A 25,338-nucleotide genomic window follows, 5' to 3' on the forward strand; every position below is an offset into this window, starting at 1 on the left:
GATTTGAAATTGTGCATTTGTGTAATAATACCAACAGTGTCGTTAATTTCTCTTGTATGTGGTTCTTACAGTATGCATGTGGAGCTTTGTGAAATAACGCTCACCGCTTGTCTCGACGTCTTTGCAGTTTGCTCAAATCTCTTTGCTTCTCCTTGTACGTCTTCTGCAGCTCAGCCAAGCGAACACGGTATTCCACCTCCACTGCATCCAACACTTCCATAGACATTTTACTGTACAGCTACAGGGAAGAGAGTAAAGTGTCACATTTCTCAGTCCAACACATTTTCATCTCTGGGTGACCATCGCATTTGCCTTCATCTTACCGGCTCCTCCTTCCTCTGCCTCCAGCTGTACTTCTTGTCGGGATCCAGCATTCTAGGCAGATCAATGTGGGACTGTTTCTCGATGGCCTCCAACAAAATCTGTCTGCTTGCTTCAAGAAGACAGTCTAGGCCATCTAATGTCAGATCTGGACAAGAACCAGAGGACAGTGAAACACAAGAGGAATTTTAGCATTAGACTTCATTGTTTTCTTATTTCTTCTTATACTCCTCTCTTGCATTCCACCCCACTTTTATTCTCACACATTTATCCACCTCTCACCCCCTCCTCACTCCCCACCTTGCTCCAGGCTGATGTGCTCCATCTCCTGCTGGGCCATTTGGCTGAGCAGGGCCATCCCCTCCAGCGCCACCATCTCTAGAGCACCAGCGCTGCTGCAGTCTGGATCCACAGGAGGGTTTTCGATCTGTGGTAAGAGTGTTGGGGCAGGTGGTGTTCCAGGACGGGCCTGGGCCATTTCACTGGCTGTCAGGAGAGCGAGCATCCCTGCCATGGGATCCTCTGGGCTGATGACTGGTGGGAGCGGTGATTTAGATGCAGGAGGAGGACAAACAGTGGTTTCGGTGATACTTTCTCTCTGACTGGGAGTGAGCAAGTTGATTGGAGTGTCTGGCTGTTCTTGCTCACACACAGCACTAGCGGTTTTGTCCTGTGACGCACACATTTGAGTTGATTCCTGGCTATCTGAATCTGCAGTGACGCATGGTGGATATCGTTCTGGATCCTTGATGACCTTTGGTTTGTGCTCAGCTTCTGTGAGCACAGGGGGCAAGGGGTACGCTGCCTGACAGGAATAGGATGACACCTCCATTTTGATTTGCCCTCCTTCCTTCTCTCCCTCGCTGACTTCTTCAAGTCTTTCAGGTTGTTGTGGTGGAGGGCTGGGGACATGCAGAGGTAGTGGCTGAGGCTTGGGCTTTGGGGATACCCCATCCCCCTCTCTGTCTTGGCTGACCAGCACAGGGCTGCAGCTCCGGCGAAGAGAACCCAGAGGTTCTGGCGTCGTGTCAAGCCGAGTCTGCTCCAGACCGGGTTCCTGCTTGAGAAAAGACGTTGACTTTGATGACTCCAGCTTCTGTGGCTTGATGTCTGCTTCCAACAGCCTTGAATGCAGGTGAGCTGAGGGCAAAGGGGCAGCAGACGAAGAGGAGCGGGAGTGATGTGGTGGGAGGACTTCTGTGTTTGCCCCTGTGGGTGCTGGGATATGATAACTGTTGAAAGGTGAGCCAAATGGAGCAGTGATAGACTGGTAAGGGTAACCTGGAGGGAGATCTGTTGTGACAAAGCAAATATACAGAAATCAGAATTTGTCTCTACCTTCAGAGCACAGCTAATATGGGAATGAGGAGTTGATGACTGATTCTTCCAGGCTTACCGGAGTAGATGCCTTGAAAGGATGTCGAAGCAGGCTTCTGTCTACCTCTCAACTCCCGCCCTCCCACCTCCCCCTCTTCGGCTGCCTCCTGTTTAGGCCGTCGTGGCGAGGACGGGGGCGGAGAGGCCGAGTGAGGGGAAGGCTGGCGAGGAAGGGGCGTTGCTGGGTGAGACAACACCCTCTGCCCACCATCCTCTGACTTTAGGGTGGTCACTGGTGAGGAGAGCGGAGGTAGCGGGGTGAGAGAGGATGTAGATGGGGTTGGTGAACGAGAGGGAAGGGGAGGTTTGCGGGGGTGCAGGACGGGTGAGGGAGACGGAGAGCATATAGAGGAGGGGCGGGGTTTTGGGTCGACATTCCGCTTGTCTGCTTTGTCGTCCATCTCTGGCCGGTGCTCACTGGCCTTCAAACGCTCCTGGAACACAGCAGAGGATACGGCTTTGTACATGGACTGTATGTATGAAGTGACATACTTTGCTTCATGGTGTAAATATTATTGTGCGGTTACATTGTTTAGACTTTGAGTGCATTGTTCAGCAGGATACGCTCTGTAAATGCTGTTTACTGAATGTGTTAGACAACTTTAGTTTGTCATAAAATTGTGTCAAGGTCGAATATCATCTCTGGGTTATGTATCATATTCTATACTTTTCTTCTTATCAACAAAAACCATGAAAAGACCAAAACCAACAATGGGCGGATCCTACTAACAAGGACTGTGTGCGTGTCCAAAGTCTAATAAACCAATACATGTAGCTTATTATACATGTGCTTGAATTTCCCTTGGGATCAATAAAGTATCTATATCTATATTCCTCTGTGGCACAGAGTTCCATAAAAAATAAAAAAATGAGCCACAGTGTTGCATGGGCTCACTCTACACCAAATGAGTATACATCTGCAGGTTAAAAAAAAAAAAAAAGTTCTCCACAAATACACAATTTTTCCTGTTCCTGAGTCACATTTGCAAACATCTTCCATGGTCAGCTGAGCTTTTTTCCCCATATTTAAAATAGAACAGCTGTGCATTACGCTTGTGCGCTTGTGAGTGGTTACATGTAAATGTGCACTGAATTACCCCAAGTCCACTTACGACTAGCTGAGCGTTTCTCTGCAGCTCCAGGACTTGCACTGTGTGCTGCTGGATCATGAGCAGCTCCTGTTGTCGGAGCATCTGTTGCTGGGAGAGGAGTTGGAGCTGGGCTGCATGCTGTAGTGAACTGCCTGTACCGTATACCCCGGACCACACTGGGCCTCCACGCTCCAATACGTCACCTCCTGCAAAACAATAGAGGAGTGCATGGGGCAGGCACAGAAATGACTGGATACTGTTTTTGTAAGTGCTTGGTGTCAAAGTTGTAGTTTGAATGTTGATCCATTCATCTTTGCTGACTGTTTTGGTCGTTTACCCATCTCTTTAGTGTTATTATGGATCTCACTGATTTTCTCGAAGAGACCTGCCCTATTCTTCTTCTGACTCGCTGATTTGTCCTACTCTGCCTCTGACTGGCTTACCCTGATACAAGTTTGTGATTCCAGTTTAAGATTAAATCACAATAAAATGAACATTACTGTTTATCAGAGTGCTAAGTAATGGGAGAGTTTGGGACAAGTGTAGAGATTGGATTCTCTGGTTGTATCTGTGTTTTTCTTGCAGCACACAGCAAGCAGTAGAGCTGGTACAGTTTACTGTAAGCTGTAGTTTCCCCAGTACACACAAAAACCTCTTCAGCTGTTGCAGCTGTGTCTCAGAGCTTAGCAGACCAGACAGGCTGGGCTGCACCTTCTCACACACACACACACACACACACAGCCCACACTGTGGACGCCCAGCCTGTCCACTCTACCGAGCTCAGAAATGCTCTGACAGAGAAGAGCAGATCCAGAGGAGGAGGAATTACCCCAAGAGGAGAGGCGGCAGGCCAGACTAGAGGGACTTCCACAGCAAAAGAGGTTGCTGTGTTTAGCGGGTAAACTACAGCTCACAATCTGCTTCATCAGCACTGCCACTGGCTGACTGAGAGAAACTACTTGCAAGAAAAACACTGTTGCAATTGCTAATACATTACCCTCTGGGCTCGACTGAAAATCCTAACTCATAGCCATGCCTGACAAACTCAATCAAGATATCCATAATGACGCATTTCCTTATCACTTTTAGGCATTAATCTTAGCTTTGTGTTTCAACCATATATATTTTTTTCAAATTACTTGACCTACTCTACAATCTTTCAACCTATCCTGTGCCACCTGTACATGAACTGCTAGGTACAAGTATCACTACTTGATATTAGCTTGTTTTCTCAGCAAACCAACACATACATGCACGCACACAGGCAGGCGCACACACACATACACACGCAGAGAGCGGCCCTCATACCGTAGTGTGGCAGGTGTTCAGTGGGGATGACTATTAGCTGTCCAGATTGTGGGTCCCTGGCAAACTGGTAGGGAGGGGGTATGGAGCCTGGCAGAGAGGGTGGGTAACCTGGAGGAAGGGTCTGGTGGAGTGAGGACGGACCCAGGCCTGAATGAAGGGCAAACGGGTGAAAATGTAAAGAAAAAGTGTTAAAAAAAATGTTAGAGACTGAGAAAGTGAAAGGAGAAAAGTATTCTCAGCAAAGTTTAAACTAATATATAATAAGTTTCAATATTCACCCTGTATTTATAGCCATAATGTCTAAACAGAGATGGCCTTTGGATAGTTCTGTGCACACATTTCCATATTTTCAGATGTTTGCACAGTTATGCATAAGCTCACACAAGTATGTGAGCATCTGTGTCTGGAAGCTACTGGAGGAGCAGGAATGTCCTGCAAAGATCAGGAATGTCTGAGGAACCTGACCCTTGAAGACTGCTGTTGGATGAACAACGACAGATAGATAACGCATACTTTTTCTGCCACACCAATCAGAAAAGGCTACACAGGCATGCATAGAATTTTGCAATCATATCATGTGCTAGTGTTGAACTGATTTAGACTTTTGTCTTTAGCACCAGGTTGTATAACACTGATGACAGAGTGAGACACACATGCTCACTGAAAGGGCAAGTACTGTGCTGCTAATGCTTTGTGTGGGGTGCTGCTGTAACTGTCCACATTTAGCAGTCTACCTTAGTAGACATACAAAGTGGCAGCTCATAAAGAAATGGAGGGTCATTCATCTCCAACAAGGAGCAACTCTTTTACATTTGGAAAATTTCTGTTAAGCTGAGGTGAAAGCATTTTGCCAGGACATTAACGCTAATGCTAAAAGTCAGTAAGAACATTAGGGGTGATTATTTTCACAATCATCTGGTCTGTCATTTTTTTTCTCAATTAATCGATTAACTGCTCATTCAAAAAATGTCAAAACTCATAGAATTTCAGGATTCTATTACCTACAATAAAGAAAAGCAGCAAATCTTCATAAATGAGAGGATGGATCTTAGTAATGTCTCGCATATAGCTCGTCCTTCCGATTAATTTTCTAATAATCAACTAACTGAGTGATCATTTCAGCAAGTGCATCTAATCACTTTCATCCAGATATAAGTGAGAAAATTCTTGAAACCACAAAATACATGCCTGACCATTATGTACAAAATGTATAACCATGAATGCCAAGAGTTCTGGGAAACATCTAAACATGTGCTTGTCACAGTTAGCAAATATCTTCTGTCACATTTATGTCCACATACTGTATGGTGAGCTGGAGAGCCAGACTGGGGGGGCTCCAGGCCGGGACATCCAGGGGTGAGAGGTCAGAGTTGAAGGGTCAGGAGGCCATCGTCCTGCCCCCGCCAGAGCAGCCCCGCCCGTTACCATAAGGTTGGGGGTCATGAGGCTGGGTGTCATCATACTGGGTGTCAAGCCACTAGAAAGAGGGACAGGGTGCATCTGTGTAAACTCTGCCAGCTCCTTGGACTCTCTGGAAACAAATAAAATACATATTTTAAATATATTTCATGAGCAAAAAACAAATGAAACTTACAATCTAACACCATTCAGGTTTGGGTTAATATGGATAAAGCCACTCCCCCTTACCTGAGCACTTTCTCCTGCTCACGCTCCAGCCGACCGGCCAGCAGTCTGTCATCATGGTGACGAGCACGCTCCTCCCCTCGCTCCTCATCTGTGACGGGTTCAGATCCGGAGTAGGAGAAAAAGATTAGATAAAGATGTTCAGTAGCTGCATCACTGAGGCTCTTTGAATGTTTGAACCTCGATCCCACATGTGATATACATTATAGAAACGGACACAAGCTGTGAAAGAAGATAGTTGAGACAGATAGTTCAGAGCAACGCTGGTCAGATATGAAGAAGAAAAGGGTGACAGCAGAGAGGACGGGGTGACATTGGCTAATGGTGACATGACACAGCGTGTCAAAACGAGAGATGCTAAAAATATGATGTTGGGCCACAGCCTGAACACAAAGAGAGTGTGCACACATACTGTACAAACACACACCCACAAATGGAGTGGCAGCTCTCTGAGTGTCAGCTCTTATCAGTTATTAGTCTAGTGCCACGGGAGACATACTACTACTGCTGCCTTACTACACACACACACACACACACACACAGCCTTAAACCTTCTTACTATGAGGGCCAACGGCAACAGAAATGAAATGCAGAGATGGAGAGGAAAAATACAGAAGCGAAGCAGCAGCACTCAGCCAAGCAATCCAGAATAAACATGAGGATCTCCTCCTTGCACTCTTTTCCTGTTAACCTTCTTCCATCCCATCCACACTGACTGAAGGTCCCTGAGCAGCAGAAATGTTTTATACAAGAGTGCTGAACCCTTCAGTTCTGCTCTAGAAGAGTGTGCATATGTGTGTGTAGGCCATAAAGGGACAAGGGACTTTAACAAACCCTGACATGCTCTGCAGGAAAGGTTTCAGACTGTTACCAAGGTTACAGGGAGCCTGTCCCACATGCTATCCTCTCTGCATCAGAAAGCCAGTGATTAGTGCTGCACGCCCCTCTCTCTCTCTCTCCCCTCCCTCCATCTCACACTCTTTCTCTTCTTAACTTCCCAATATACTTCTCTCTTCCCGTATATTAACCTATCGATCTACGTCCATCTCTTATCATCAGCCTATCCTCCTTATTCTTCTCTTCCTTCCTGCTTACCTCCATCTACCCCTCTGTTCATCCATGCATTTGTATTTTCTGTGTAAAGCCTCTGCGGTTTATTTAGGGCTCATCTTAGCATGAGGGAACGATGCTATTAGACCAACCACTCTGCCCAAGCAAGAAAACGAATAAACGCCTCCAACAGGATGCACGTGCATGCACATACACCAATACACAAACACCTACAGTATTTCACTAATACACACAATTACTCATATACACTCGCACGAGCGAATGCATGCATGCATGCACGCACACACACACAGGGTCCGTCACCCTCAAGACTGATCCATTGCTTAGCAACGCACCCATGGTCTTATTGTAATTCAAGGCTTGTTTGTAGCTTTTAGCTGCACTCTGTAATGACATGTTTAATGTAGAGGGGGTGGAGGTGGGGTGGGGAGGTAGAGTTGAAGAAAAGAGTGGAGAAAGAACAGGGGGCCTGAAGTGGGACAAGGAGGGAGTGCCGCTACAAAGAGACCTTCTCAGAGAGGAAGGAAGGAGAGACAGTCAAGCAAATGAAAAAAGCAAGGGAGAGAGGGGATGAACTGTGGGAGGACAGAGAGAGTAAGGAGAGATGGAGATGGGGCGAGAGAGAGAGAGAGAGAGAGAGAGAGAGAGAGAGAGAGAGAGAGAGAGAGAGAGAGAGAGAGAGAGAGAAATAGAAATAAGGACAAAGACAGAGCTCAATAGCTCATTGTAGCTCAATGACCTTGACGTAGAAGAATACAGGGTTACATGGCAGAAATTGCTATGCAGCGCAGATTGACCAACACATTCGGGAAAAAGAAGCCTTTCAACAAACTACGACCCATGACATAGATGACATAATTAGCAATTGGTGTTGGGGGGGATTTTATCATTCCAATCACGTTACATGCATGAACACCTCAAAGTCAAACAGAGCTCAGGAAACATGCCTTTGATTCGAAAGAAAATGAATCCTCTATTATTCATGGGAATTGAAATGAGGAATCATTTGCTCTTGGTTCATTTAACTAAGGGGATCTATGTTCCCCGCAGTGTGATTCTGAGAGAAGAGAGTAGTGTAGAAAGTAAAAAGCAGCAGAAAATACATTAGAAAAATGTTTCCAATAAATGAAGCGCCCAATTTAACTTGCCAGAAACTATAAAAATATAAATGACTTTGTGTGATTGGTGTGAAGATTGGATACACATTTAGATATCATCTACATGCAGAAAAACAACATTTTACTATTACACACACAAAAACAGTGTTTAGCAGTAGATCAGTAAGTTGTCAGATGTCTGTCTTTGAAGATACTGTTACCTTTAATAGCTGTTTGCAGCAGAGTTCTCTGTGTGTCTGAAGGCCCACTGGTCTGTTTACTAGTGCTCCCACTGTCTCTCTGCCGGGCCACAGCCACAGCAATGCCAACGGGAGGGTGGCGCACTTCTCCCTCCCCCTCCCGGCCAAATGAGCGGGCGCTGTCCGGCCGCTCCTGCTCCCTCTTCAGCTGGGGAGGCACCCTCAAGGCCCCTGAAGGGCCTGATCCAACTGTCACCCTTTCCCTGTCTCTCTCCCTCTCTCTTTCTTTTTCCTTCTCTCTTTCCCGCTCTCTATCTTTTTCCCGTGCCCTCTCTCTATCGGCTTCTGAACCTATGTTACCTAGACCCCCAAAGGGCCCTCGACTTTCTGTAGCATTCCTGGAAGACCCGGGACCCTCAGCAGCAAAGTTTCCGCTGTATTTAATGAGACTCTGCATGGCTGAGACCTCTGAGGGATCTGAACCCGTTCCCCCGACTCGCTCCCCACTACCAGACCCTCCTGCCAATGACCCCCCAGGTCGGTACAGCACCGATGGGTCCAGATAACGTCTCTGACTCCCCTCCTCACCTGTGTGCCCATGTCCGTGTGGGGAGGGGTGTGTTTGTGGGGAATGGCTATGGGTGGAGTTACTGGGCCGGTGGGTCGAGTGAGGCGATTGGGAAATTTGTGCGTGTGTCTGCTGGCTGTGGGGAGAGGAGAGTGTGTGTCCGTGCTGGGCTGCCAGGGCAGCCATGTGACTTGTGGCATAGTTGGCTATTGGGCTAATGGTGTTCCACTTAGATTCCGTTGCTGCCCGTTCTATGCCCAATCTGAATGAGTGTTTAGGGATGTCCTTGGTTTCTGGACTGAACCTTGCTTGATTAGAGGGGTAAGACGTATCCTGCCCTCGTTTACCAATCGAACCATTGGAACAAATGACAGAACCTTCCTCTCTTTGATTGCCTGAATCGCCAGACTGGCAGAGTCGAGGATGCTCCATCAAGCTCCTCTCAGGAATCCTATAGGCCTCTCTCTCCCTGTTTCTGTCCCGCTCTCGCTCTCGCTCTCGGTCTCGTTCCCTTTCTCTGTCTCTGTGTTTGTCACTGTGTTTGTTGTCACGGGCCTGCGAAGCGATCTGGATGGGTCCAGTCCGCTCGTCGTAAACCTCCACAGAAGGCACATATGTCGGCGCGCTGACTCGCTGCTCTCTGATAGGCTCTCTGGGTGTTGAGGGGTGGGGCAGGCCAGCAGCAGAGGGCTGAAGAGCAGGAGGGTGGGCGTAGGAGATGTGGAGGGTCCCAGCCGACATGGACAAAGAGTCATTCCTCCTTTGCTTGTCTGAGTGAGAGTTTGAGTTATTTGAGTTAGCGTTATGAATCTGATGGGGTCGAGAGCTCCCCTCTTCATCCCGACCCCCTCTGTCTGTTTCTGGTCCATGAAACCTACCCACGCTCCCAACCCCACCTGAAGGGAAGGAGGGTCGTGGAGGTGACGGTCTGAATCTGGGCTCTGCTGTTGAAGGTTGAGAGTGTGACTTATGCTGGTGGTGGTGGTGAGGATGGAAGGACCAAATATCTCTCTCTATGTCCCGGTCCCTTTCTTTCTCTCGTTCCCGATCACTGCTCCTCGCCCTGCGGTCCTCTTCACTCTTCCCGTCCTGCGTCAGGTCCACCACACTGTGTGGCCTCTGCTCCTCTCTTGACCGCTCTCTGTCCCTCTCTTTCTCTCTCTCCCCCCGGTAATGCCGGTCCCTACCCCCCTCCCGGGACGTCCTCTGTGGCGGTGTTGAGCTGGATGGCGCACTCGGAGGTGCAGATGGGGGGTGGAGGGGCAACTGACTCAAGGTGGGTGGCAGGTAAAATCCTTCTAAAATGACACAAAACACAACAAGTGAGTCACACATAAACTCCTGAAACAGATAAAGATAACAAAACATAACAGTATACTGCAGTACACAGGCAGAGGTGACCCGAATAAATATTTAAATGTTGACTTGCCAAAAAAATCAGTTGGACAAACCTACAGAATATCTTACCAGGAAGAGCACAATCCCTATTATTAGACCAAAACTGGTCCCCCTGTCATCTGAATGGTACCCAAATTGGCCCAGTTCCACAAGTCTTCCCATTAAATGAAAAGGCTCAGCACAAAACCTACTTCCACTTGTGCCTCAAAGGATAAGAGGGAACATGCACACTAAATTCACTTGTCTCCATGAATACTGCTGGTGACAGCGACTGACCTTTATGTGAGTCGTAGAGAGGGTGCTGGGAGAGCGTGGGAGGATCCAGGTGCCCCAGGGACAGGTAGGGGCTGGAGTACAGGCTGCTTGGCAGAGGAGGGTAGCCTGAAGACACACATACGTACAGTACACGTCACATGATGTAGTTTATACAAAACTGAGACTATGTGTGCACTTCTTCTTCAGTTCAGTCACGTGCTGTCAAACTCCAAACAGAAAATTAGAGCTGCAATGTGTTAACTTGTATAAAATTAAGTAGCTACTACCTTGGGGATTTCCTGTGTTTTTTCCTTTTTATATCATTGTAAATTAAATACTTTTGGGTTTGAGAATGTTGGTCAAAGAAAAGACACCTGAGGATGACAATTCAGACTTTTTTCACAGTTGAAAGACCAAATGATTAACAGTAAAGAATCAATAGGTTAATCAAAAACAAAAATTATCTTTCAGTACAGCATCATTAGGAGGAAGGCAACACATCTATCAAAACTATCAAAAAAACTATCAAAACATCTAGCAATCCAGGGTTACTGATTGAAAACTGTTGATTTGGATACACACAACAGTCCTACCGTAAATCCCCCAATCATGAGGGTTACAACGATCATTTTTTTTAACTGAAACCGCTATGTGTATTGATCCAATTTCTTGTAATTTTGCTGTGTGCTGTTTAATTGTACTGCTTTATATTGAGAGGTGGTTCTAATATTTTGTTCAATCCATTTGTAACAGTGAAGGTAGACTGATCACATCACCCTGAATGTTCAGGTTAGGGCTGAAGCTGATGATTACAGTTTGGTCTGAAGATCCCCAAATGTTTCGCTTTGTCAAAGCAACAGCCCAAAATGGCAAGATTTTCAGTTTATTATCACAGAAGACTTCATTCAAATAACTGATTAACTGACGTAAACTCTCGGCTTTAATTCAGAGTAGTTAACAGATCTAAGCACATGCAAATCACACTGGACTAAATTTCAACTGCAATTTTGTACACTGGCAGTCACAGTTGACCTTATGTCCCCTGCAATGATAGGTTTTGTTCACAGGGTCAGCCTGAGTCTGCCCGACTGCCAGCTGCTGCTCTCAGAGACCAGATCTTAATATAGACAAAGCCTTGCACCTAGTGAAATGCTCTGGATTTCTGCGTTAGTGCTGAGTTGGCTGCAACTCTGACGCTGGCTGGTGTCAGTGCATTAAACCACATGTAATAAAAAATAAAAAGGCCTCTGCCCACCCAGAGAGGCTGAGACATTCCCCATTCCCACACTCCAGCCATTCCAAGAAATATCAAACACGCTGCTGCCATTCCAGCTCAAAGTGCCCAAGTATAAGTTTGTCTCCCGTCTCCGTTTTGAGAGGCAGAAACGGAGAAGCCAGAGGAGGCGGGTGGTGGAGGCGTTAGTGGTTAGAGGAAGTACAAGAAGACCGAAATATAAGAGGAACGATGTGACGAGAGTAAAGGCACACAGGATAGGTTTCCTGCAAAGCTCCCTTCAACCACAGCTAACAGTTAACCTTGATCTGTGACAGCTTTGATATGGGGTTCATGTACATTCCAGGCATATCCAAAGTCTGTTTCTTAGCTGCTGCCCAGAAACGTCTCCAGCTTTTGGTAACTTTAGCTGCTATTAAAGCCAGTCACCGGGTATTAAGACTCTCTCTTAGGCCGTGAAGATTTCTATTCATATCAGAGCAAGTGGATTCTGCAGCTTCTTTACCCAGCAGAAGATTTTAGCTTCTTTAGCTTCAGATACTGCAGCCTCAATTCAGGTTAAATTTTAAGTCAAGTGTCAAAAGGCCATCCATCCTTTAACCCTCCTCTGAATATAAAGTTTGTGTATTGGCTAGGCTGACAATCAGGGCAGATGGGCCAGTTATCGACTGGTTTATTTTAAAGTATAATTCCAGAAGTATAATCCTTTAGAGTTTCATAAGATCAAACCCTGTTTTTGATATAATTTAAAACAAAAAAAAAACCCATTCATGCTTGGGATTTTTTTCTGTATTCATTTTTCAGAGTATTTACATTATGTGAATACCTCTCAGTATAGCAGTTTTAATTGTTAGCGGCACAGTCCGCCATTCCTACACTCCATTCAGTTTGCCTTCACATGCACGTTATTCACAAGTCATTTAACAACAAGCACTTGCTTAACTCAGCATAAAGACTGGGAAAAAAAAGGGAAACAGCTAACCTGGCTCTGTCTCAAGGTAACAAAATGCACCTGAAGGCACCTCTAAAGGTCACTACTTTAACACATTATATCTTGTTTGCTTTATCTATAACCATTTTATGGTATTATGGCTTTGAGCAGTTGCCAGGGAACCAACAAAAGTTACAGCTCAGACTGTCATCTATAATCATGTGCCAGAGCCACCACCTTGAATCGTCCCTGAAGAGAGAGTAAGATCGTGACAAAATCTAAAGACTCATCACACACAAATCTGATTTGCCGTGTTTGGAAAAGCACCGAACAAGATCTGTGTCACATAGGTGATGCGATCAGTTTTAAAATGAATCCTAAATAGAATCCATTCGTCCTTCTCCCTTTACCTTGACAAAATGGACTGCAGGATAGATTTCCTCCTATCTGACCTTCTACTGCAGCGAGATTTGATAAGGAGACACAAAAGGGCAGGAGGAAATGTGGAGAGAACAGAAATTCAGTCACTTACTGAAGAGGCCTACAGAAGAAAGTCCAAGGCGAGGACAAAAACAAACACACACACGTATATGTGTGTGTGTGTGTGTGTGTGTGTGTAAAACTGTGTTTAAGCTAGGTTAGGAGAGAGATGTTGTAGAAAAGTGGGGCAAGAGAGGCAGAGGGACAGACAGAAACAAAGTGAAAATTGGGTGGCTCAAAAAAAAGAACAACTGAGAGGAAGATAGATTACAGTAACCTATGACAGGCGAAAGTAAGAGACAGGTGGAGGACAGAGGTAACGAGACACATATAGGACAGAGCCAGGAGCACAGTTACCAGCAGAGAGACAGAAATGGAACAGGTTCCCACTGGTGTAAGCAATGAGGAGAGGAACATGCCTCTTGGGCTTTGGACAGAAGCTCATCATGACAAATGCCATGAGAATACGATGTCACCTGTGTCTTTCAGAATTTGAATTATGTGCCAGACAGAAAAAGAGGAGACACACAAAAAAGAGAGAGAAATGCAAATGTTTGTTGAGGTGAATGGTGATGTACCTTCATGAGCATGTGATGCCCAGAGCTGAGCCATCTGCAGACTGCTGGGATTGGTCGATCTGTAGGCAGGGTCAGATGTCAGGGGGGAGGGGCCTGAATAACCTGACAGGAAGGGACTGGAGCCTGCTGGGAAGGCATCACCTAGAAGAAGAACGAAGGCTGTCAGTCACCCTCATAACCAGAAGATCCAAAGTAAAACAACAAAGACAACCGATTTATACTATACAAGCTGTCACTTTTCTCTCTATGTGTATGTGTATGTGTATGTGTATGTGTGTGTGTGTGTGTGTGTGAGTGTGAGTGTGAGTGTGAGTGTGAGTGTGGGGGGGGGGGGGGGGGGGGGAGGTGCATGATCAATACACGCTGATGGTTCTATGCTGAAGCAGTCTGCTGTAATCACATTATTACTGGGCTACCGTGCACTCTGTTTCCCCAGTACAGACCACAGACAGACTGCACACAGAAGAAAAGGACAGTTAATGTAACCACCAACTCAAAACCACAATCATCCATAGCCCGGAGTGAACCATGAGGGGCTGTCATGAGGGCACACTCCCTTCTAGGTAGCAGTTATTGGACGGGCATTCAGGGAGTTGTGTACAGTTGTATCAGATTGGCACTTTCACTCTCTTTACAGATCAGATGTGTTGCTGTGTAGTGCATTTATCTTGGAGCTCCCAGTACAGAATTTGGTTGCCTCTGAAGTATTTGTCAAAATAAAAAATAATTTCCTCCAAAAGCACTTGCAAGAATCTTGTGTGCATTACAAACAAAAAAACAAATCTCTTTGCTTTTAAATACCGTATACAAACTGCATTCCCAACAAGACCTTTAAATGCCTCTTTATAACAAAAGAATGGTTTAATATCAAGTGTCCTTTCTAGTGGACTTAAATATAATGTTTTCCACTTTTAGAAAGCTGTCTTTAGCAAAATAAAGTGAAATGAAATCATGTGCTCATACGTCAGGGCTTAACTACTGATACAGAACCAGGCAGAATACAGTCCCAAACTTAAGGGAGAAAAAAATCCTCACTTTTGTTTATAGAGATATACAATACCAGGTCATAGGGTCATTATACACTTGATTCTCAAAGGGCAGGAAACAGTCGTGCCATGCTGGGACACACTGTATGTGAGAAACACCACTGATGTCAATTTTTCTATTTATTTAGGTTCATGCTTTTGAGCCAACATTCCTCCATCGTGTCAGGGTTGGATCACAAATTCTTCATTATGATAAAAGGCATTACCAGCCAAAGGTATTGTGACCCTGACAATGTAGACACCTGACTTTAAAATAAGAAAACTGACCACCACCAGCCCAAATAACCGCATGGTGCAAACAGCAGCGTGTGCAGACATACACGGTGTTCAAAGCATGTTGATGTCAATAAAAAAAACAGCTCTATCAGGACAACACCGACAAAGTAAATCGTAAAATATTTTATATCAACATGATGCAGTTATTGATTGTTTTTTTTATTAGACTATACTCCCTTTGCTGCACGTGTGCAATATAACCATTAGTAAACTTTGAACCTTTGAACCATTATGGCCTCTTCCAATCATAACCTCCTAAAGAGAGGTTTCATGTTGAGCTGAGGTTTGCCTCCACCCGGCCCATTACTGAACGCACTGCACGGCCATTACCCTGATAAAACTAACCATGTGTGTAGGGGAAAGGGTGCTGTCTGTATATGGACGAGGGGGAAGGGACTGAGTGTGTGTTTCTGTATTAGTCCTGTGGGAATCTGAGAGACATGCTGCACTCGCTCAGTTTCCCCTGCATCTAAATCAGTACATTAAAACTGCAGTCTGTCAGCGCTTGTACACACACACACACACACACACACACACACACAGCATTTTAAATCAATAGCAAATGCAGCTTTCCAATTAATCACAAACAAGAGGAGTGCACACAGACACATACAAGAGTGATGTAGTGTGCCTTTATTCTCTGAATAATATTGTGTAGGTGGATGCTTCCATACCCAGCCCTATCAGACAGATTTCCTTGCGTGTGTGTGTGTGAGGCTGAAGTGGTTACACTGCATTGCTGTATGTCCACTGACATGTGCAAACAGTTCAGTGTGGGATTGCAGTGAATGCCCTTTGAGTCAGAGACACTGCAGGAGCTTCACACACACACACACACACACACACACACACACACACACACAGGCACACGTACACCCACACCTAAGACAGACACACATGTGCACAGATGAATCCACATTATCACGCCAATTCCTGGGAGACACGCAAACATGCCCCAACCAACCACACACGTACACACAGCCTGTGATTAACCTTCAGTTAGTCTCAGTACATTAACTCCGCTAGAAAACATACCCCCTCGTCCCATGAAGAGCAGCAAAGCAATGAGGTCTCACCACCGAAAAAGACAACTTATAGTCACCTGTATTTTCACTAAAGCAGAGACATACTCACACACTTAGCAATGATTAGCCACCTGTCTCACTGCTATCTACTGCTGTCCTGTTTACTGCAAAGCTCACATTACAAACAAAAGGTAAAAAAAAACCTCAGAAAACATCTCTCTCTCTCTCTTTCAATTTTCTCCAGTTTTTCAGAAAAGTCTGATGTTCACTTCTGGCTGATTTGTTGGCACCTGTGATTACTAGGTGATAAAAAAAATAAGTGTGGTTTACACTACAGCTAACACTCACTGTGCAGGTGCTTTGTCAGAGATACAACACAAGAGAAACTGGTTTATCTTTTCAGCCAAACAAACTCATGTTGTTTAATAAAGAAGTGAGGCAATAAGTGGTCTTTTTCCATCAAGTCAAAAGCAACAACAATCTGAATTCATGCAACACAGTGCGAGCAGTTTGCACACAACAGCTCACTGTGGCGGCTCCTTCCTGTTCCTTTACTCCCAGAAAACTTTACAACTGATGAGGTGATAAAACAAATGTCAGGAGATGTTGCGTTTGCAATAGCAACAACTTAATGCAGCTCTGACACAGCGCTGGGAGAGAGGCTGATAGCAAAGACAGAATTACACACGGTAACGCCGAATTATGTGTTGCATCGTTTGCAGGTGAAGGCAATTTGAATTCCAAGAACGTCGGACCAACAGTAGTAACTGCTGCAGACAGGTAAACTGAGTGTAAATACAGTGAATAGCTACTGCTGAAAAATGCCACTATAAACAGTATAACAACTGGCTTTAACTTCATTAAATCCAACTTAGCTCATGAAAAGCTGACATACATGACTGACACAATTAACTGTAATTTAGCAAGCTAAGTACAGCAATAGCTCAGACAGACCACACAGACATTTAGTGGCACAACTACTAAAAATGCTGAGAAACCTTTGTCCACCATTCACTCTAGTGTGCATCAGGATACATGCCAGCACTGTTGTTTTAACAGATAATCCTCACCTACAATCCACTTTGTAATTGTTACCTGGTGTGTTTTGGGTATGAGAAACAAAATGCACACATACCCCCTCAACAAATACACAAAGAGAATTCATTCACCACCAGCACCTGTCAAGGATGTCAAGGTGCTGGTAGCATGTCAGCAGTTTCCATTTCTTCAGGCCAAACACCAGGGTCTTCCTAACACACACACACACACACACTTACACTCACGTCGAGAGGCACAGATGCCCCACTAGAGTATGGATCAATCTCAGAATCACAGCCGCCTACAGGCCCTTTAAACCATGTGCGCAGAATACACACACACACACACACACAAAGACAGACAGACCTAAAGTCCACAGTTAAGCTTCATGCCAGTGATCTGGGAAAAAAAAAAAATAAATAAAAAACCAATCCCAAATTCCCTCTTCCCCTTCCCGAACAGTCCGAGAGAGGAAAAATAGGGAGGCGTAGTAGGAGGGGAAAACATTTGCACTCCTTGTTCCAGAAACAACATCCAAATGGTAGCTGAGGGGGGAAATGTTTCTTTAAATGTTTTGAAATTACTCTTTCATTACCCTCCTCCCCCCCTCAGCCCTTTCCTTCCTTCCCCTCACTCCCTTCACAACACCATCCCACTTTCCCACCCCTCACACACACAAACACACACTTTGGCTCCCACTTCACAAGACAGTTAGTTTGCCATATTGGGATAAGCAAGTTGCCAAGAAACACGCTCTCTGACTCCCCAACACAGTCTAAGCCTCCATTTTCAGATGCTCATAAGGAGTGCATCTCCATATCAGAGGGGAGAAGGCCTGCTGAAGATCAATTCTGATAGAGACGCTGCTGCAAATCTGACACAGGCACAAACACACACACCCACACACACACAGTGAAAATCAGTGAAATCAAACTCAAGAACAAGAGTCTTGATATCGTAAATCGATCTGAGATGAACTTGAAAGAGGACAGAATCCAAAAACAACAATTCTGGAAAAGCACAAAAATACGAGCGAAAAAAATCTCTGACACAAACACACACCACAAACACACACACTCTGTGAACCCATCTGTTATCCATCAGTGGTACTCAGAGCAGGGTTAGCTGGGGGGGAAATCTCTATTGATCTCTGGTTTTATTCACTGCTAGAAAAAAAGAAAACTCAGTGAGACTCTGCTGCGATATCTGTCTCTCCCAGAGCTAACAGACACACCGACACTGGTAACCATTAATCACGACTGGGAAGCACTAAAAGACTCACACACACAGGCTAGGGATGTACGGGATTTGCATACATATCTGGCAACATGTACCTGTCTTGTGGATTAAAGTGCGTGCTGTTGGTTAAAGATTTCAAAATGTACACATCTGTTTTTCCTGTGTTCTGAAGTGTTTAAAAGAAACTGTTCTTTTGTTTCAAGCTGAACAAAAACAGTTTCGCTGCTCTGTGACAAGTTCACGATATGCCACAAAACTCGGCCCTAATCCAGCGTGTTAATCCCCAATATGTCTCTACTGAGTGTTACTGTTTGCTGATAAAGAGATTGCAAGATAAATGTAAAAAGGAAATCAAATCAAAAAATGTAGATGATAAACTACTTCCTGTGCCCAAAGCATATCTTGTCACTACACTCCCACCAATTGACAGACATGGAAAGAATTCTCCTGGAAATAACAGATTTGTTTAAGTATTGCATCCAAGCTGAGAGGTTCCATAGATGTACATATATATAGGTCACTCATAGATTTTTTTCAGGAAATATCAGAAAATAACTGCATTACAACAAAGTCAATGATAAACTGCCATGTGCAACACTAAAACCCTGAAACTGAGGCAACTAAATGAAAGTCAGCCATAACAATAAAAACCCAGATGAGACAAGAGCACATAGAGGCCTAATTTATTCAGCTTTACCAAATGATAGAAAATACACAGCTATTTCTTGCAATTCCTGGAAACTTCATACACAAGTTGCACTGATGGTTTGGATAGAAATACACCTCGTGTCCAGTATGTGTGTGTGTGTGTGTGTTAAAGCCTCGCTATGCCATGCTGGTGCACTCAGAAATCTCTTGTGAAGACGGCAGGTGTTATTTTTGACACATTCCTCCATACTAGCAAATGGAAACACGCTTGCAACAGGCACAGACAGACACACAATCATGTAGTGTCACACACACAGCCCAGACCGAACGGCATGCACAGTTGCATGGTAACACAGATGCAATGAAACACACACCAGCAGATACATTCAAGAACAAGTGATAACTACATCTATGCCCACGAAACAGGGTGGGTCGGACTTTTGTTGTAAATTTTTAAACTAAAAACTGGCATACACACAAAACCACTGAGATGCCTATGGACAGGAAATGATCTCATCTTTTTTAAAAACAAATATGTGATGAATGTTATCAGGATATTTCTGAGTAACAGATTAATTAAGACTGTTCCTGGTGATGGTGCAGGGTAAAAACCACAAAAAGGACACAGTGTGTGCATGCTGTTCACTCAATTTTGCATGAGAACAGTTTATCAGTCAATTTTTTGGCTGCTTTAAAAATAAACATCAGGTGTCACAGTCAAATATGCAGGTCGTCTTGGTGGCTCAACTGGCTGAAGCACATAGTCAAGAAACACTCAAAATTTGACTTCTCCACTTATGTTTCACTACATAATTCTAAGTTTTAACTGTGTGTGCCTGGAGGAGTATTATGAAACTTATGTAATGGGACACGTAGAGACTCAACCTGCAGCCAAAGAGACAGACATAACGCAGTGTGTGACCTTTGTGTGTTGTTTGAGTTACAGGGAGGGTTCTGGAAAAGCGAACGACTTAGCTAATGCTTTGGGTATTTCGACATGCCACAACATGCTCATTCTCTCTCTCTCTCTCTCACACACACACCTATCACTCTTATGTTTGACAGCTGTGTGTGTGTGTGCGTGTCATACGTGTGTGCGTGTGTGTGTCTTCATGTCGTTTGTCTGCCTTTGACAGGTTTATTGTAGCAGGGCAGCAGTGCTGTGTGCTTTCTCTTAAGGAGCCTGTTTTCTCTACTGAAGGATTCAATTAATCAGAGAGGGGATGTGTCCAAGCCACATCTTCTCACTCTCTCTCTCTCTCTCTCTCACACACACACACACACACACACACACACTTAGGGGTCTGTGTTTGAATACATATAAACACACTCACCACATAAATTTTTACAGAAACACACATACTAACCAAGTGGGGTGTGCAAGACAAATTGATATTGGGCAGACAACCCTGGCCTGGCTGTAAGCTGCATGAATTATACTTATACTCCTGCGTCTGTGTGTGTGTGTGTGTGTGTGTGTGTGTGAGGGGGGACTGAAAGAGAGAACAATTGAAGGGCTACTACATTTATCTATCCGTGTTTGAATGTGTTGTGGTCTGGATAAATCTCTTCCTTTCCCTCTGCAGAGAGTCCCAAGGGGAAAACCCAGCTCTAACTGCACTAAGCACAATCACATGCTCCCATTCCCATACACAAGACCTCAATCCTCTCATCTACATCGTTTCCCTGTCACACACAAACAACAACCTCAGCTCTTATCCCTTAAAAAACAAAACACAGCTTTCCACCTTAGGGATTGCACCCATTTAGTTCTCCTTTTCCATTTGTCTTGAGCCTTTTTCATCCCCTGTTGACTTCCCTTCTCTATGCTCGCAACAACACCTACATTTGCCTCTGTGTCTCACACCTATCTTCCAATACTCCCTAGTGAATGCTGAAAATCACTGTGTGAGCATGTGTGCGAGAGAGACAAAAGAGCAGAAAAGTTGCTGGTTCAGATGTGTTATCTGAGGGATGCCGCCCTCCACAACATTTTCACCTCATTAAACATTTGCTCCATACTGTGCTACTGTCAGGTCGTTCCATACAGTTGTTTTATCATCTACAGCAATGGCCAATTGGTATAACACAACAGTGATTCAACCTTCACTCAACTCAGGATTGCTTCTACCGCACTCAACACCCGCTGGTGCATAAGAGGCGATGTGCTTTACGATTCCCAGAGCAATTTTGTTTGTTTGAGTAATCAATGGGTCGAAATTCAAGAAAACAGATGTCACACACTGTGTGACTGTCAAGTGATCTCTGAGAAATGCAGAGCAAATTAGAGCACTTGTCAAAAAACACAAAATCACTGACTTTACCTGCACAACCACATCCTCAATCTCGATTCTTGATAAGCAGCTCTCATAATAAATACTCTGCAGCCACATCCCCCAACAATGACAGAATAACAGAAGAGTCTCTCTGGCCTCCTCAGTGCAGTCACACTCCAGCAGGTCCTACCTCTGCTGCTTTCAGATGCAAGGAGGGAGGGAAGAGGACAGATGGCCTCAATCTGGTGATAGAGGACCATTTACAGCCATTTTACATCTATAAACAGGAACTATAATATAAGAACTGATTGTGCTGAGGTAGATGTGACCTATGTGATTGAATAAAAACAGGTATCATGGCTTAGAAAGCAGGATTTAATTATGGAAAACTATGTCTACACAAAGGGCCCCTTTTTGGAGCAGGGTAAACAGAGCATAAATAAACTATTTGCAGCTCGACAATGTGGCTAAAGCAAATGTCAAGCTGCCTCTCACACTTGCACACATCTGCCAACCTTGACTTGCGAACATAATGGAGACACTCTACTCCATTAAGTCAGGTGGAAATCCTATTATAACTGAACTAAAACGTGGGAGACTCCTGGGAAATAAGGGTGTGTTTGGCATCTATAAACTGTCAACTCTACTATCATGAGGTCAGCCAAAAACAACAGTGCAAAAGAAATGTCTTGAATTCCATGAAACATGTAAACAAAAACAGTACTGGTGCGACCTTGGCTCCATTGATTGCACACTGGGTCCTTGAGCGCCGGATTCACGCTGTTTATCGCAATTAAACAGGAACATTATGAACACTTGCAATTGCCGGGTAATTATCATGTAACAGGAGCTGTGTGGTGTTATTAAGAGCAAGGGACTGAGATCTCAGTTGAGTTTGGTTAAAGTGATAAGTGGGGATTTGATATCGAGGAGTGCCATAAAGCTAAACGACCTGCATCGTACAGTGGTGTGTTTTGTGGGTGGAGGCTTAGAGTGTGCGTAGGGGAGATGAGAGTCAGAGAGCGAGAAGGTCAGTGTGTGGGCAGAATAAAATGTATCCCGTTTTAAACGAGTGTTTAATCCCCCCAACACATACACAAAGTTGTTCCACACAGGCTTTTCAGTGCGCATGCATGCACACACACACACTGCAAGCGCTTTCAGCTCATGTCAGAACCGCAGGGACGACATTCCAAATGCAACACACTACTGCTGTTACAAAAGGCACATTTTACATTGAAATAACATTTGCACGGTTTACAGTAAATGTACCCATTTGATCATTTCACCTGAAAACATTTCCCTGTTATTCTCGATCCGCAAAATCAGTTCAACTGCTGCAATGAACTGCGCCCTGGCACATCTCTTTGCCGCGATACACCCATCAATCATCCTCACACTCCCTGCTGTGAGTTGATTTCGTCTCTGACAGCTTTTCATGTGCGTGTGTGAGTGGAGTGTGTGGGCTCTGCTGGCATGTCAAATTAACGCTTCATCAGAGACCTGCCCTGGGAGCACTGCCTCACTTTACTAGACCTCTAGTACCTTGTGCTCCAAATGACAAGTGCTGCATTGAACCCATGCTTAGCAATAAGGAAGGGGGAAACACAGCTAAACTGGAATATTATTATCTCTGGGGTTTACCTATGAAAAGAAACCAGAGGAACTGCATCTCCTTCTGCAGCTACATTCAAGGGGGTGCAAGTAACTCGATGAGATCGTTTGTCAGACTTTCCGTTCTCCAAAAGACACAGCAGACCCATATTTCCCAACACACACACAACATATGGTTTCAACCTAAATGACAGCACTCTGACTTTCCCTTTGACTGACCACAAAAGTGTATGCAAAGATAATGCTATGTTATTCTTTTGCACAATGTTATTTTAGGACACCCATTACTAATAGCAGGAACAGAGATCACTGTGCAGACAGTGAAAGTAAAAGAAAAAAAATCACCATCTTAGTGGGGAATAACACACTGTAAATGATCTACTTGATTTGGCAATACAGGAGCAAAAGCACAAACCACTCCGTGATGTAAACAAACAAGGGGGGGGGGGTTCACTGTAAGGAATCTCTGCCTTGCTCACAACACATCTACTTAATGCCCAAATCCACATCCAATTTCCACCCATCGTGTGTTAATTTAAGTGCGCGCACTCCTCTTCCTCACACAGAGTCCCAACGTATTTCATGCAGCAGGGGATGTGCAACAGAAATGATACAAACGCAAGAAAAATGCAGCATCAGCCGTTTGCCAAAATGTTCCAGGAGAGTGGCTTTTACTCTGAGTGCTGGAAACTGAACTATGACCATTCTTCACTCACGCAAACACTCCAGCAAATTCCCGCAGCTGGGTAAGAAGTGGTCTGTCATCCCCTTTTGGTCACAACTTAACTACCTCGACTTTTCCCAAACACACACATGCACACACGAACTGCATCTGCTCTCGCAGCAGTGACGGTGTAATGGTCCACATGCAATCCAAGATCACTGCACCCTGACCTGCATACTGCTGCAACAACACCCGCCGCTGTGTGTGTTGCGAACTGCCAAGTAATTTTCCGCAAATGCATTGCCCATCGCGAAGGCTGGGAATCCTTAACACGATCCCATACTTTCACATCGGAAACTTGTCACCATTTACAACAGCCGTTGCTCCTTATGAAATCTACATCTGGGTTTATTTTCCCCAGAACATCGTAGCGACATCCAAGTGATGACCGCACATGCTGCCACTGGCAGGCACAAAGTGTGCGCATTTTTGCGCAGCGTAATTTCAAGTTAATATTTGATAATTTACGTGTTGTGCCCGTGGGGCAGTCACATTACAACATTATGCAGTCTAACATCATATACTTACTGTGGTGTGGATGTAGGTTAATGGCCGATGGCAAGAATTTTCCAGAGTGGAGAGGCGGCGGATGATTCGCGCCCAAGTGACCGGGCGAGGGAGGGATCCTCCCGGCTGCGGCTGCTCCGAGTCGGTGAGACTCCATTGTAAGCCCCGCCAACAACGGAGGTGGTACGTGGACGGATCGGGGAGGTCCAAAATCTCTGCCATCCATTATCCACCGAGAGGAAAGTTGTGAAAAGAAATTGTCCGTTCGGATAGGCCCCCTGTTCCGAAAAAGCCAATTCTGGCTATAATAATGCCTTTAGTTTTCCAGGCGATTCTGGCTCCTTATCAGTCATCCTGCTGACCTATAAGATACAACAAGAAGAAAATCGCTTGATAAAGGGCACAATCTCAGGGCGGACTGAGCAAACTGTTGGGAAGTGGTAGTTTTCGGATTTCTCCTCTTTCCAGTGAACAGGCGGTCCATACGTGCAATGACGCAGTTTGGAAAACCACTTCAAAAACTAAATGCAAAATATTAGCTGGTCGACAGAAATATCATTCGAGTTGCTCCTGTTGTACCCTAACTGGCGGTTTAAATGCAGTTTTAACTTACATGCAACAATATTATGATCTAATGTTTGAGACTAGCAGCACTCCACCCCCACTGATCACCGAGCAGCAGGCAGCCGCTCCGGGGCTCCGCTTCCCAGGGAAACACAACCAGGAGAGGGGCGGCCAGCTGCTCTGCCCCGGCCATGAAAACACCCCGCGATCCCGCGAAGCAAACGCATACCGTCAAATTCTAATAACCTATTCCACCTTTTCCGATTACCCAGCTGTTCTTAAACCGTAAAGCAGCAATGTAGGCTATGGGCCGAGCCGCTCTGTAAACCAATACACCAAATACTGGAAGCGCATCAAATATAAATTTCAAACGGGTTAAAAATAAATAAGGTTGCAAAAGCATGCATCATTCATCAGCGGGGTTAGCGGTGTTTTGTTGCCCATAGACGTGAATTTAGTGAGGGTTACTTCGCAATTGGACATGGGTGCTGCCCAGGGAAAGAAATCAAAACCCAACCCGTAAACACTTAGTCCGCTGTTTAAACCTAAAACCTCACTTGATATGCACCTTGGCGATCGTTTACCATCTGGAGCAAAGTTTGAACTACTATTAAAATATAATACTGTGTTTCACACCGTAAATAGGCGGATATTTAATGCAGTTTAATCGGTATCGATCCGAGCAATGCGCCTTTAATCTGTTAAAAGGGCGATTTTAATCATTTCAGGAAACAGATGATACAACAAAATCTTCGCAGACACAGGCTTATGTATGTGATATTAAATAAAAACACAAATAGAATAAAAGTTAGGCTACTTCAACGCGAA

The 25,338-nt window shown here is 44.8% G+C and overlaps 1 protein-coding gene across 2 annotated transcripts in view; it reads right to left on the reverse strand.

Annotated features, from left to right (window-relative positions):
• The window catches only part of tnrc18 (trinucleotide repeat containing 18), a 43,868-nt gene that overhangs the window by 17,683 nt on the left and 847 nt on the right, over positions 1-25,338 (reverse strand). The window contains exons 2-13 of one of the 2 annotated variants that reach the window (XM_046416655.1): positions 23,968-24,308; positions 13,554-13,694; positions 10,352-10,456; positions 8,131-9,975; positions 5,745-5,832; positions 5,399-5,628; positions 4,098-4,244; positions 2,811-2,995; positions 1,718-2,132; positions 622-1,614; positions 324-469; positions 105-238 (exon numbers count right to left, since the gene is read on the reverse strand). In XM_046416655.1, coding sequence (XP_046272611.1) covers positions 105-238; positions 324-469; positions 622-1,614; positions 1,718-2,132; positions 2,811-2,995; positions 4,098-4,244; positions 5,399-5,628; positions 5,745-5,832; positions 8,131-9,975; positions 10,352-10,456; positions 13,554-13,694; positions 23,968-24,172 — 4,634 coding nt within the window. In that variant the 5' untranslated portion in view covers positions 24,173-24,308. Of the gene's footprint in view, positions 1-104; positions 239-323; positions 470-621; positions 1,615-1,717; positions 2,133-2,795; positions 2,996-4,097; positions 4,245-5,398; positions 5,629-5,744; positions 5,833-8,130; positions 9,976-10,351; positions 10,457-13,553; positions 13,695-23,967; positions 24,309-25,338 lie in introns of both variants that reach the window. The other variant, XM_046416654.1, reaches the window with a different exon arrangement.

This window comes from Scatophagus argus, chromosome 16 (genome assembly GCF_020382885.2).
Source record: "Scatophagus argus isolate fScaArg1 chromosome 16, fScaArg1.pri, whole genome shotgun sequence".
NCBI lineage: Eukaryota > Metazoa > Chordata > Actinopteri > Scatophagidae > Scatophagus > Scatophagus argus.